Source organism: Prionailurus viverrinus, chromosome A3 (genome assembly GCF_022837055.1).
Source record: "Prionailurus viverrinus isolate Anna chromosome A3, UM_Priviv_1.0, whole genome shotgun sequence".
In the NCBI taxonomy this organism is placed as follows: Eukaryota; Metazoa; Chordata; class Mammalia; order Carnivora; family Felidae; genus Prionailurus; species Prionailurus viverrinus.
In genome coordinates, this window is record NC_062563.1 from 27297529 (window position 1) to 27312424 (window position 14896).

General features: G+C 49.0%; 1 protein-coding gene across 1 annotated transcript; it reads right to left on the reverse strand.

The window, feature by feature from the left end:
- Positions 1-316: 316 nt before the first annotated feature.
- Positions 317-9051, reverse strand: DEFB123 (defensin beta 123). The gene is made up of 2 exons (XM_047852998.1): positions 8827-9051; positions 317-554 (listed from the first exon to the last, which is right to left on the reverse strand). Exons 1-2 carry the CDS (start codon positions 8882-8884, stop codon positions 361-363), a joined length of 252 nt encoding a protein of 83 aa, XP_047708954.1. The 5' UTR covers positions 8885-9051; the 3' UTR covers positions 317-360.
- Between the last annotated feature and the right edge of the window lie 5845 nt (positions 9052-14896).

Genomic DNA, 14896 nt, shown 5'->3' on the forward strand with positions numbered 1-14896 from the left:
TGTCTTTTAATTGCGTTTTTAAACATTTAGTGTTTATTTATTTTTGAGACACACACACACACACACACACACACAGTGTGGGTGGGGGAGGGGCAGAGAGAGAGGGAGACACAGAATCCGAAGCAGGCTCCAGGCTCTGAGCTGTCAGCACAGAGCCCGACGCGGGGTTTGAACCCACGGACCGCAAGATCGTGACCTGAGCCGAAGTCGGACGCTCAACCGACTGAGCCACCCAGGCGTCCCAATGATGAAAATATTTTGACGTCCTGGGCCACCTGCAAGGGGACTCCTGCAAACTAACAGGCAGACACAGAGATCAGCCACACATATTTATTGACAGAATTTAGGAATCTCCTGGGGTCAGACTGAGGGCAGCTTCATCTGCGTTTTCATGGCTTCAGGCTTCGAAGAACTTGACCACAGCTTTTCTCTTGGCTGGTACTTGGGCTTCACACAGCACAGTTTATTGTTTGTGCAGTAAACATAGATCCTTTCTTTCCTGGAGCATTTCTGGCGGCATTTACCGTGAAGATTCCAGCATTTTTGGGTGCTGCCTGACACAGAAAGAAGAATTGGGAGACAGCGTTAGTCCTGAGAAGCGCTATTAAAGCAGACGTGATAGAAGGTCCTCAGTTTCCCTTGCCTTTGACCTTAGCCTCCTTTTTTCTTTTTCTTTCCTTTTTTAAAAATGGTGCGAAAATACAAAGAACATATAAAACCTGCCAGTTTAAGCATTTTATTTATTTTTATGTTTAAAAAAAATTTTTTTTTCAACGTTTATTTATTTTTGGGACAGAGACAGAGCATGAACGGGGGAGGGGCAGAGAGAGAGGGAGACACAGAATCAGAAACAGGCTCCAGGCTCTGGGCCATCAGCCCAGAGCCCGACGCGGGGCTCGAACTCACGGACCGCAAGATCGTGACCTGGCTGAAGTCGGACGCCCAACCGACTGCGCCACCCAGGCGCCCCTATTTTTATGTTTTTAAAGTTTGTTTATTTCTTTACATAATCTCCACACCCAACATGGGCTCGAACCCATGACCTTGAGATCAAGAGTCCTTGCTTGCTCCTCTGACTGAGCCAGTCAGATGCACCCTCCCCACATCCCCAGCATTTTAAAGTGTACAGTTCCAGGGGCATTAAGTACATTCGCAATGTTGTGCAAACATGACCACCATCTAGTTCCAGAACTTTCTAATCATCTCAAAGAGAAACTCTGCACCCCTCTCCTCAGTCCCGGGCAACCACCAATTGGCCCTCCTCTCTATAGATTTGCCTACCGTGGATATTTTACGCCAATGGAATCATATACAATGTGGCCTTTTGTGTCTGGCTTCTTTCACTCAGCATCATGTTTTCAAGGTTCATCCATATTGGCTGTTTTTTTTGTTTTTGTTTTTATTTTTGGCTAACATTCCATCCCTCTCTTCATAGTTCCATTCTTATTTTGTTTTGTTTTTGCCAAGTCCTATCATTAAGAAGGCAGTTGTACTTAGGTTTTTTTCTTTGATGTCGTCGAGTACACATCACATAAAGTCTACCCTCTTAACCATTTTTAAGTGTACAAGCTGTTACAGTCACCCCGTGTGCAGCTATCCCCACCATCCACCCCCGTAACTCTTTCCATCTTATGAGACTGCAACTCTTACACTCATTAAACAGTAACTCCCATTCTCTCCTCCCCCGGTGCCCCTGGCAACAACCCATCCATATTGTTTTCGGTGCCTTTCCTGGCCCAGAATCTTGACCAACCAACAAACTGCAAAGCTGACGAACACAGCTCTCGAAGTGTTCTGACAGTCTGGGGGGCACCAGCAGTTTGGGGGGCTGTTGTGATGGCACCAGCAGCCTCAACTTAGAGGCACACAAATCTGGAACAACTTTGCTATTCCAACCACGAGTTTTTGTTTCTTTGTTTGTTTTTAAGTTTTTATTTATATATTTTGAGAGAGAGAGAGAGAGAGCAGGCAGGGGAGGGGCAGAGAGAAAGGGAGACAGGGAATCCTAAGCAGGCTCCACACATCAGCACAGAGCCCCACGCAGGGCTCGAACTCACGAGATCACGATCTGAGCCGAAAGCAAGAGTCGGATGCCTAACCCAGTGAGCCACCCAGGTGCTCCTTTAATTATCTTTTAAAATTTCGTTTGAGCCTTGAACAAACTGCCACCACAAGGACCGGGTTCTGAAAAAGTCTATTGAGAGAAATCTGTCGTGTTACGGAGACCCGAAGACGGGTACCTGGTGTTTCTAGACTATCTGAAATGGAGCTTGGGGGAAAATGGGACCCATCACAGTAAAGAAAACTTATAAACTATTCTAAGACAACATGTACCCTGATTGTGAGGGTAGCTTTAGTGTATGTCCCACCTGCCAGCTTCATAACCCTGGAAAAACAGGAAAAGCAGGACATGAAAAGGACCCACTGTCTCAGGGACTCTTTATACAGCCCCCTAGATCTCAAGGATTTGAATATGGACTCACTATTCTCCGCCTTTTCTGTGAAGGACTAGATGCTTTTTCTTGCCAGGAGGCAACAGCATTTCCTGTGACCAAAAACACTTGTAGTTTGTCTTTTCCTATTTGAGAAACCCTATTTGCCTGTCTAATGACCAGAGTGCTCTTTTTACTGGGCCTTTAATTACGAAATGGTAATTTTGCCAAAAATCATGCTGCCCTTATTATTTCTCAACCCTCATAAGAAATAGACAGGACTCTGGGGCACCTGGGTGGCTCAGTCGGTTGAGCGTCCGACTTCGGCTCAGGTCACGATCTCGCGGTCCGTGAGTTCGAGCCCCGCGTCAGGCTCTGGGCTGATGGCTCAGAGCCTGGAGCCTGCTTCTGATTCTGTGTCTCCCTCTCTCTCTGCCCCTCCCCCGTTCATGCTCTGTCTCAAAAATAAATAAATGTTAAAAAAAAATTTTTTTTAAAAAGAAATAGACAGGACTCAACATAAATTAAAATGAAAACCTGCTAAACTGACAGAAGACTTCATAAGGTCTTGAAAGCCTAAGAGACTCATAATTTGTTCGTGGGTCTAAGGTTTATTGTTTCTTCCCCCAGAGAATTGTAAAAGGCCACAATGTGTTGCCCAGCTCTTTTCCCTTTCCTTGCCGCACAGCTGGATTAAGTTGGAACAATTTATTGCCTTTTTAAATGTTTATTTATTTTTGAGAAAGAGAGAGAGGGAGAGAGACAGACAGACAGAGCATGAGCAGGGGAGGGGCAGAGACAGAGAGAGGGAGACACAGAATCCGAAGCAGACTCCAGGCTCTGAGCTGTTAACACAGAGCCCGACGTGGGGCTCAAACCCACGAATCGTGAGATCATGACCTGAGCTGAAGTCGGACCCTTAACCGACTGGACCACCCAAGCGCCCCCGATTTATTGCCTTTTTATCAGGAGTCAAACTCTCGCTCTTGACCTCAGTGGTTGGGGATGAGTACACTTGTCTGTAACACATCCATTCTCATGTGGTGATGAAGACAGAGCTGGACCGCTTGGAACCAAGCTAACTTGGCTCACCGGCACTGGGGGTAGGTTTCATGCTATGGCAATCTCTAGAGCAACAGTCTACTGGAGAAGTCCAGTGGAGTGCCTGAGTCTTCCACGTGCTCATTCGGGAAGTCACCTGAGCCGCTGACAATGTCACTAAAAATAATTCCATAGTCACTTGATGATCCTAGGAATTCCAGAAAACTGTTATCCACCATCAGCTGGCATTAGACATCATCTTTCCATGTGAGGAAGCCACATGCACATTTCCCAGAAACTTTTCTAGTGTGTGTGTGTGTGTGTGTGTGTGTGTGTAAATGCATCCACGAGGCAACCAACCAAACTTGAACAATATAGTGTGACCTCTGGGACCCATGAATTTGCTTCTGGTGGCTTTTCCTGGGTATTACCAATAAGACTCTGGTCCTGGGTGCACTCTTCTGTTAGTGATGCGTTTTCTCCTGATAGGAACACCACTCATTAAGTGTGCCCTATCATGTCTAAATAAGACCCCTTTGACTAGGCACTATTAATATGAACTCATGAGGTATGTTATATGTATTCAGTGTGTTGATTTTCCCAATTGGCTCTGTCTACTGAAAAGATGTGAAATGAAGGACCCATTTAATAGCACTGAATACCTTTAGCAACTAGATCATGGTTCTGAAATACCATTTTCCTACTAAAAAAAAAAAAAAAAGTCCGAGCTTCTCAAAAAAATGGAGAATTCAAGATCTGGGGCAAGAGTTGTACAAGATGAGCCTAGAATATCTTGTCACGCCAGATAACCAGTTATGAGCCAGTGAAACTGCTTTTTGTCACCTAACAAAATGACAAAGTCTCAAATCACATCTGTCTGAAACTTTGTATTTGAAATCATATCGGCAAGACTGGAACATTCCATACTTTTCTGAGGAGCCAGTCTTTCAACACAGAAAAGTAGCCTTGATTTCAGAGCCAAAGGCAGAGTGTCAGAGAAGGGGTTTCAGGATATGAAATTCCACATCTCTCTTAATTTTGTATTTTCCATGGAAATGGGACCCTGAATCCATTTCTCAGCCTCGGCCTGATGTTAACTGCTTTGCACAAGAAGTCTATCAAACACTCCTTCACAGAGAAAGACAAATACCATATGATTTCGCTCATATGTGGAATTTAAGAAACAAAATAGATGAATATAGGGAAGGAAAAAAAAAAGAGGGAGGCAAACCATAAGAGATTCTTTACTATAGAGAACAAACTGAGGGTTGATGGGGATGGGGAGATGGGGGGTGGGCTAAATGGGTGATGGGCATTAAGGAGGGCACTTGTCGGGATGAGCCCTGGGTGTTATATGTAAGTGACGAATCACTAAATTCTACTCGTGAAACCAACATTACCCTGTATGCTAACCCACGAGAGTTCGAATAAAAACTTGAAACAAAACAAAAACACAACTTCATTGACATTTTACCTCAACTCTGTCTTTCTCCTTAATCTTTAGAAACCCTAAACCTTTAGAAACCCAGAAAAACCACCAAGCATTTATTCTTTCTTATATAAGCTGTACCACTGAGTAACCAAATAGTAGAGGATGAGTATCTTTATTATTTCAGCATAATTAATTTCCAGCTAACTAGTGACGATCACATAATAGGATGCCACCATGTTGCAGTGCCCGAAAAATTAACGTAACTGGGCTTTGAGCATCAACTCAAAGTTACGAGCATCAGCTACAGTTTGCGCATTAACCGTGAATGTCACTAAAAGAGAGACAACCAAGATATCCTGTGCCTCCTGATGAAAGAACCTTATTAGCATCCAAAGTTTGCCAAAAATGATAGAACCTGAGCCTGGTCAAACCTCTGGAGCCACGTTGCTTCACGGACTGAGTCACCCGGGCGCCTCTGGTTGTTACAACTCCTGGCGAGGGTGAGGGGAAAGACGGCCTCGTACACTCTCTTTTGGCCTCTCTGGAGGCTACTTAGCAAAAAACTCAACAACATCTTAAAACCGTGCACAGTTTTTACCCAGCCATCTCCTTTCTAGATGTCTGTCCTAGGGAAGTACTCACAGGTACAGACTGAGAAGCCGATTCGCTCGAGATGCCACTCTAAACAAGTGAGAGATAGGTGCCTGCCCTCAGAGGACTTCCGGTTTAGCCACCAGATGTTTGATTGCCCAGGGTTGTAATGACAGTTACAAAGGAGGTGCTCTGGCTGCCGTGAGGAGAGATAACGTGGGTATCACAGAGGAAGTGTAGGCGACATGTCCCCCCCGCCGCCCCCCAAACCTAATTTCTGCTGGGTTCTTGGGCTTTATAGGTATGTCCTGAATTTCCACTGAATTTCCAATCTCCTGAATTTCTTTATATATATGTCCTGAGCCTAACTTTACTATTTTGAACACGTTAAAGTGGTATATATTTCATTCCCCTTTAATCATGAGACCCCCCCCCCCCCCTTGGTTGCCAAAAAGCAGAATCGGGCAGCTTCTGGGCTTTCGGGGAAAGGGATGCAACAGAGATAGAATGACAGTCCTTGTTTCGCTGAAATGAGATGAGTTGTTTTAGTTCATGGCAAGACAATGATCTCTAAAACCCAAGTGTATCAGAAAGGGTCGGGGGTCCCAATTTCAAAGAGCTCCTTTAGATATTAGGTGACCTGGTGGAGTCAGATAAAACCACCTGACCATAAGCCATGAGAGGTAAAGGCTGAGGGTCCAGCTAAAGAAACTTCCACTCAGTCTCTATTACTAGTAGGAAGTAGAGGGAAGTGCTCTCCCCAGGGGAAACTGGGTGCTTAAATCGACTTCGTGTGTCTCCCTTTGCTCTGCTGTGGCATAAAATAGATCCAGAAGACCCTCAAGTTGCCTTGTGTCTGGTGGAGATGCGAAAAAGAGACTGAGAGCCTGAGGGACCTGCCAAGAGTAGCCCCTGATGCAGAAGGTGGTGTGTGCGAGGGGCGAACGGTCTAAACCTGGGGACCAGATCGAAGACAGCTGAGGTGAAGGGCTCAGTCGGCGGGGCTCTCGACAGGACCGAGAGCTTCCGTCAGCCATGGGATCCAGTACACTGCAAGTGCCAGAACACTCCCTGGCCACTCAATGAGGGACCTTGTCCCCGAAGTCAATGAAGGCCTAGCACAGGGTTGCCTTGGCTCTTCATGCTCCTGCCCCAGGGCCTTTGCACTTGATATTCCCTTCAGCTTGAATGTTCTTCCCCACAAATCCACGTACCTCACCCCTTGTCCTCCCTCAGATCGCAGTGAGCCATTTCGTGGGCACCCCTTTGAGATGGCAAACCTCCCTCCCCCTGGTACTCGCTATCCCCTCCCAGCCCATGCTGCTCATATACTTAGCAGCTGCCCTTACGTCTATTTCACTTACGTCTTTAAACCTTTTCTGCCTCCCTCAATGGAATGTACGCTCAAGAGGACCAGAAATTTTGCTCACCTTGTTGTGTTCTGATTTGCTCACTGCTCCCCACCCCCCCCCCCCAACCTGTCACAGTGCCCAGGACATGAAATCCATTCAACCATGTTTACTGAATAAACCGATTAATTCCTTCATGACCTATCGCACCACCTTCTCCTAAACCCAGATGCTGTCCGAGGAAGGGGAGGGGGGAGGGCGGGACAGAAGAAGGAAGAAATGCTGCCAGACTGAGTAGTTAGTTGCTCAAAAGAGACTGCACTGACTTGGAAAGCCGCTTTCACCCCGAAAAGACGAGAAGGAGTTGTTAAGTGCTGACGTTCGGCGCAGCCCCTGATGATGGGTCCTGCTCTTCGTGACTGTTCTGCCGGGCGGGATGGGGGTTCCCGGGAAAACTCAGATGGGTTGTGGAAAATAAAGAAGGTGCACTGTGTCACGCGCCGACGTTTCGGCGTGTTCCACGCGTGCCATTGTTGTAGCAGTTTGAGAGAGGAGGAGGTTGAAATGCTGAGCAACCCATCCGCTTGCCGGAGGTCAGGGGGTTAGAAAGCGGTGGGGCATTCTCCGCCCCCCCCCCCCCCCCCGGTTCTGAGGCTTTCCTCTCTGCCCTGTGCCGCGTGGTGTGACAGACATTTGCCACCGGCAGATACAAGGGCTGAGGTCAGCTTGGCTGAGGAAATTCACATATCCTGGCTCTGCAGAAAGGTTAGGAGAAAGCCCGGGTGTGGGTAGAAGCTTCCGCAGGCTGGGCGGGAGGGGCCCCATAGCCAGGCTGGGGGTAGTCGAATGGGCACGTCTGACCGTGGCCCCCCCGCCTCCCGTTAGCCTCCCCATGGCTCCCTCACCTGGCAGTCAAGGCCGGACCTGGACCTTGAACGCTTCCTCCGCTTTCCCCCCGGCCGGGCCCCTAACCCACCCAACCGTGTGTCAGTTCCCTGAAGGCGCCACGCTCTCTCCCACGGCTGGACCTTCCGCATAAGCTGATTTCTGCCTGAGACGCCCTTTCTGCATCCTTCTCCTTGCCTGTCCCTTCTAATCTCCGCATACGTTTCGGGACACAGGGTACCCCTTCAGGAGGACTCTCCTGGCCCTCAGACTGGGCTGGCCCCTCCCATGTGCACCTCAGACCCTTAGAGCCCCTCTGTCTCATGTCACTTCGGGTTGTGAATTCTCTTGTCTCTTGTCTCCCCTAGGGCCACGTCATTAATCTCTGTGGCCCTAGCGTCCGTCACAGGGGCAGCAACAGTGTGTGTGCGTTTTCCTCTCCGGTTAAGTGGTTGTGATCTTTACAAAGCCTGGATCGTTCTGGGGACTGTTTTGTAAAAGGTTGCCTTCTCCTCCTTCTCTTGCCCACCCTTTCCTTTTTTTTTTTTTTTTTTCCCTATATATGAAATTTATTGTCAAATTGGTTTCCATACAACACCCAGTGCTCATCCCAAAAGGTGCCCTCCTCAATACCCATCCCCCACCCTCCCCTCCCTCCCACCCCCCATCAACCCTCAGTTTGTTCTCAGTTTTCAAGAGCCTCTTATGCTTTGGCTCTCTTCCACTCTAACCTCTTTTTTTTTTTCCCCCTTCCCCTCCCCCACGGGTTTCTGTTAAGTTTCTCAGGATCCACATAACAGTGAAACCATATGGTATCTGTCTTTCTCTGTATTCTTGCCCCCACCCCCCCTTCCATTCTTTCTCACATGCCAGGCCACCCGCACCTGCTCCCGGGGAGAGAGAGCAGGGATGGATGGGGTGGCTGAGCAAGAAACTCCGGGTGTCTGGTTGGTACCTAAGACCTGGCACCTGCTGCCGGCCAGGGCGCCTCCTCCACGTGGTTCCAAAAGGGAAGCTCCTGAGGCCAGGAGCCTGGGGACGCCGTGAGCCGGCCTCAGTCTCCACACCCTGCCCCTCCCCAAGAGGCCCAGGTTACCTGGAGTGAGCTGGGACAGGAGCAGCAGGGCAGCCAGAGTCAGCGAGAGGAGCTTCATGGCTGGAAGTGGCCCAAGGTGAGGCTGCGGGTCCGACGCGACAGCAAAGCTAATGGGGCAGGGCTCCGGCCTCTCTGGCGGTCGGTCCCTCTGTTCAACCGGAAGGATGCCACCCGCACGTGCCCTCAGCCACCCACGGGTTCGGCCCCCGCGCTGCCCGAGCTCAGGGTGTGCAGCCACATACTAAGGGCGGGCAAGGTCAGCGGGGTGGGGGCGGGGAGGGGGGCAGGCAATCAGGTCCAAGGTCCTTCCAAGGAGCTCTAAACAACCCCACCCCCACCCCCCTCCCCCCACCCCCGCACCGAGGGCCGGCCAGGGGGCGCCACGCACGTGGAGCCCAGAGGGGCCGGGAAGGCCTCACAGAGAAGGTGGTGGCACCTGCAGAGGAGTGCACCCGTGTCCCGGGCAGAGAAGTCCGCCCCAGGGCTTAGGCTGGTGTGGAAAATGAGAAACGCGACCCAGCTGGAGCGAAACCCGAACGACCGGACCGTGGGGAGACGAAGCCCCAGCACCAGCCTGGCGGTGCTCTCAGCTAACCCAGCGCTAACCCTGCAGTGGACCTCACCCCAGGGCCACGTCGTCTGGACCCGGGGCTGAGCCCCTCCCTCCGAGGTCCAAGGACCAGCTGTTGGGGTCCCCGCTCTGAACTCCCGGATCTGGAAAGCCCATCGTCTCCCTTCAGTTCCTGTAGTCACTCTCGTCTGTTTTCAGGGTCCTCCTGTTCTTTCAGCCTTCCAGCAACGTGTGACCAGTTCCCTCCCTTGAATATCCCGCGTGGTTTCCATTTCCTAACTGGAGGCTACTTGATGTAGACCTCAAGGGTATAAGAGCGTAGATAGGGTTTACGAGACAAAAATGACCCGAGAACCATTGACAAAGGGGCAACATAGGACGTTGAAGACTGAAAATAGGCAAAAGAGTGAGGTCAGTAAGTGTAAACGACTCCTTCTAGAACCTTGATGAGGAAGAGGAGACAGTGGGGAGGAAGGGACTCGGTGCCTAAAGCCTGGAAATCCACCCCGGGGGTGTTCATTTCTGTTAAGGAGGGTTATCTATCTATCTATCTATCTATCCATGTATCTGCATATCTATGTATCTATGTATCTATCTATATTTTTGAGAGAGAGAGAGGGAGGGAGAGGGGCAGAGAGAGAGAAACTTAAGCAAGCTTCATGGTCAGCGCTGAGCGCTACCTGGGGCTGGATCTCACCACCCTGGGATCATGACCTGAGTGGAAATCAAGAGTCTGACACTCAACCGACTGGGCCACCCAAGCGCCCCCAAGGAGGCTCATCTTTTTATTTTTTTTCAACGTTTATTTATTTATTTATTTATTTTTTATTTTTGGGACAGAGAGAGACAGAGCATGAACAGGGGAGGGGCAGAGAGAGAGGGAGACACAGAATCGGAAACAGGCTCCAGGCTCCGAGCCATCAGCCCAGAGCCCGACGCGGGGCTCGAGCTCACGGACCGCGAGATCGTGACCTGGCTGAAGTCGGACGCTTAACCGACTGTGCCACCCAGGCGCCCTGACATCTTTTTAAACATGTGTCAGTTGAGGTTCAATCTGGGAAGCAGAGCTACGATCAGTATTATGGGACGAGGACGTTATTATAAGAATTGGACTCTATTCAATTGCAGAAAGACCTAGGAAAGTAAAGATCTGTTCAGGACGTTGGTGGGGTCGCTAAGGGAGCTGGTGTAGAAGTCGTGAAAAATCATGGACAAAAATACGAATGGACCATTCACAAAGAAGATTTAGAAGGCTCTTGAGCGTGTGAAAAGATACTCAATTTCACTCATAGTTGGAATTTAAGGAAAATCTGTTGTTTTTTGTTGAAATATGTTCAAATCCTAACCCCAAGTACCTGTGAGTGTGACTTATCTGGACTTATCTGGACTTACAGGGTCTTTGCAGATGTAATCCAGTTAAAGTGAAGTTTTCCTGGATCCGACTGGGCCTTCGAAGAAGAGGGAAAGGAGGGAAAGTTGGGCAGAGACCCTCAGGGAGAAACCGTGTGACAAAGGAAGCAGGGATTGGAGGGGACACTGCTGCAGGCCGAGGGACACCAGCAGCCAGAAGTTAGGAGAGAAGCATAGGACAGATTTCTCCTCTGAGCCCCCAAGGAGGAAGCGACCCTGCCAACACTTTGGTTTTGAAATTCTAGTCTCCAGAACTGTGAGAGAAGAAAATTTCTGTTACTTTAAGTCCCCCCGGGTTGTGGTACTTTGTTATCGGCAATCCCGGGAAACGGATACATCATCCTACCCAGGCACCAATGTATCTTTAGGTGTTTGCCACAGTGAACAACGAACATTGTGGTCTCTGCCCGAATGGAAACATCGGTGCCCTTGTTCCTCCTCCTTTTCTAAAGAAAAAAAAAAAATCTGCTACAGGCCACGTAGGCGAGCAAACTCTTAACGTATTCACTGGCTTTCTTTTGGACACTAAATTCACCCCTGGAGAAAGAAAAAAGAAGAAAAATGTATTGCGCGTCCCATAGCCCACCTGCCCCCGTCTCCAACTCCAGCCAAAGAAATTATTGAAAAGAAGACATTTCTGCTGCCTCTTTATTTTTTTAATTTTATTTCTTAAATGTTTATTTATTTTTGGGAGAGAGAGAGAGAGTGTGTGTGTGAGCAAGGAAGGGGCAGAGAGAGAGGGAGACACAGAATTCAGATTGAATTCTGAATTCACAGGCTCCAGGATCCGAGCTGTCAGCACAGAGCCCGACACGGGGCTCGAACTCACGGACCACGAGATCGTGACCTGAGCCGAAGTCGGTCGCTCAACCGACTGAGCCACCCAGGCGCCCTCTGCTGCGTCTTTAAAATCTTGAATAAATATTGAAGTCACATACACTAGATGTTAATGTTGAGTAATGCCAGTCAGTAGTGGGACCCCGGTGCCCTCTGGACAACACAGAAACCTCTAAAGCTGAATGTCATCGTGGTCTGGCCGCCATCAAGAGTCTATGAAGCCAACTGTGAGAAGAGATTGTGGGCTGGTGTTGGAAGCGGTAATGAAGGGCAATTTATAGCTTTTCCAGAAAGATACCCAGGCTGGGGTGCCTTCCTTAAAACGTTTACCTGCGTCTCCACAACCTTGTTGGGGGTGCTGATGTTGTCAAAGGCCGTATCTGCCAGGGGCCACACGGGCACTGGGGCCTGGCAGCCCTTGTGGCACCTTGAGATGACAAGGAAACCAAGAGAGTCATGGGCAGGCAGCCTGGTCTTTACCGCCAACCCGGGAGTTCTAGGACTCCTCAAAACAAGGCCCCTCTTCCCGCGCAGGTTTCCATCGACCACCCGTACCGCTTGTTCTAGGCAAAAGGGAAAAGACAGGACCAGATATCTGTTGCGAAGCTAGGTAGATGGTTCCCTTGGACAACCCTGGCAGCTTCAGGCTGAAGAGACTTGCTTTCAGAACGGCTGGGGGCTGCTGAGGCTGTTGCCGAGCCACGCGAGAAGGCTGGGGTCGGAGGGTGTCTTCTGTCTGGACCAGAAGGGACTTGCATGGGCGTTCCCTCCAGGGCAGTGAGGAGTTGAGGCTGGTCGGTTGCTGTTCGCTTCATTCTCAACTGTGACATTGCCCCAGGACCTCCCAGTTCCCCAAGGACAGATGAGAAATTCCTTCTCAATAGTGGTGGGCATCCAGTGCTGGCTTATTTGTGGGGCCCCTTTGTGGGCCCTTTGGAGGCACGCTGAGGGATGCATATACCAGACTGTTCCCAAAAGTGAGTGATGAACTCTCTGGCTGACTTCGCATGACCTCTCCCAGCTCCTGCTTCTGGGGACTTTTTTTTTTTGCCTTGGCAGGAAATCCTCTTTGGTAGAGGGTGTCCCGTCAGGAGGGTTTGAGTGTGACTTAGTCACCGACTTGTTCCATCTCCCTAACAAAGCACTTCGTATGAACAATGGTAACTAACCTCAGGGACTATGCGTTGGAATTCGCTTTCCTCAGGAAATGTCACGAACTCCTCTTTTGGCCCGTCTGGTACCAGATGGCTGCATCGCGGTTTACTTACCCAGGCCTCTCTCTGTGTGGACACTTTGGTTGTTTCTGATTGTCTGCATTGTAGACACCGCTGTGATAAACATTACTGTAATTCTAATCCCATTATTACTTGTGACAGTCAAGGTTCATTCAGGAAAACAAACTATGCCAGATATTTCCACAAAGGGGACGGGTAGAAAGAATTGGTTAAACAGGTATTTGCGAATTGACAAAGGGAAAGGGGATGTTGCAGCGACGCAAATATAGCAATTGCTGGACGCAGCTTCGGCCCCAAAGGCTGAGGGAATAAAAGAAGGAGGTTGGATGGGGCGCTTGGGTGGCTCTGTTGGTTAAGCGTCTGACTCTGGATTTGGGCTCAGGTCCTGATCTCACGGTTCGTGGGTTCGAGCCCCACGTCGGGCTCTGTGCTGGCAGTGTGGAGCCTGCTCTTCATTCTCTCTCCTCCCACCTCTCTCTGCCCCTCCAGGCTCACGTATGCTCTCTCTCAAAATAAATAAGTAAACAAACTTTATTTAAAAAGAAGGAGGTTGGGAGTATTAGCTCGGAAAACCCCACAGGGTTGGGACCTAGACATTGAGGGAAAGGAATTTCCTAGTTTCCAGAGCTCAGAGGAGATGTTTTGCAGATCAGGGCCTCTGACCTATGAGTAAGGGCACTAGCCGGTGCCGTGCCTCTAAGAGAACCTAGAGAGGCCTGTGTTAGGAGTGCACGTCACAAAATATGGAAAACTCAATAATGAGAAAGCAAACAACTTGATTAAAAAATAGGCCAAAGATCTTAACGGACACCTGACCAGAGGAGACGGACAGATGGCAAATAATCGTATGAAAAGAAAATGTTCCGCATCATACGTCACTGAGGAAACGCAAGTTAAAACAACGGTGGGATGCCACTGCACGCCTCGTAGAGTGCCCCACATCTGGACCACTGATATCACCAAGTGCTGGCCAGGCCGTGGAGCAACGGAACTTCTTATACGTTGCTGGTGGGAATGCAAAATGGTACAGCCACTTTGGAAGACCCTTGGGTGGTTTCCTACAAAACTAAATACACTCTTTCCATCAGACCCAGCAAACACACTCTTTGGTATTGACCCAGAGGAGCTGAAAATTTACGTCCACACAAACACCCGCACATGACATTCAAGGTAGCTTTATTCACCATTGCCACAACTCGGGAGCCACCAAGATATCCTTCAGTAGGCGAATGGATAACTTAACTGTGGTGCATCCAGACAATGGAATATTATTCCGGGCTAAAAGGAAATGAGTTTGAAAAGACAGGGAGAAATCTTACCTGCATATTGCTGGGGGAGAGAAGCTGGTCTGAGAAGGCTTAGAATCATACCGTATGATCCTAACTGTATGACATAGGCTAAACTTTGGAGACAATAAAAAAGAAATCAGTGATTGACAGGATGGAGGGAGGAGGAGAAAGATGAATAGGCAGAATATGGAGAATTTTTTTTAAGGCGGTGAAAATAACCTGTACGCTATCATCATGATGAATGTGTCATACGTTTGTCCAAACCCGTAGAATATAGGATACCAAGAGTGAACCCTAATGCAAACTATGGACTTTGACTGATTATGATGTGTCAATGGAGGCTCATTGGTTGTAAACAATGTCCCCCTTTGGTAGAGGATGTTGAGAACGGGGGAGGCTATATCTGAGTGTGAGTAGGGGCATATGGGAAACTTCTGTATTCTCTTAATTTTATTGCAAAACTGCTCTACAAAAATGAAGGCTTTAAACAAATATAAAAAAGAGGGGCACCTGGGTGGCTCAGCTGGTTAAGCATCCGACTTCGGCTCAGGTCATGATCTCTCGGTTCGTGGGTTCGAGCCCCGCGTCGGGCTCTGTGCTGACAGCTTGGAGCCTGGAGCCTGCTTCGGATTCTGTGTCTCCCTCTCCCACTTGCGCACTCTCTCTCTCTCTCTCTCTCTCTCTCAAAAATAAATAAACACTTAAAAACATTAAAGAGGAGAAAAAAG

Bases quoted from the DNA above. Each gene is read 5' to 3' on its own strand.
- DEFB123 (XM_047852998.1), bottom strand. From the start codon at position 8,884: ATGAAGCTCCTCTCGCTGACTCTGGCTGCCCTGCTGCTCCTGTCCCAG. The intron at 555-8,826 runs GTAACCTGGGCC...TTTCTGTGTCAG, and splicing joins CCTGTCCCAGCTCACTCCAG to GCAGCACCCAAAAATGCTGG.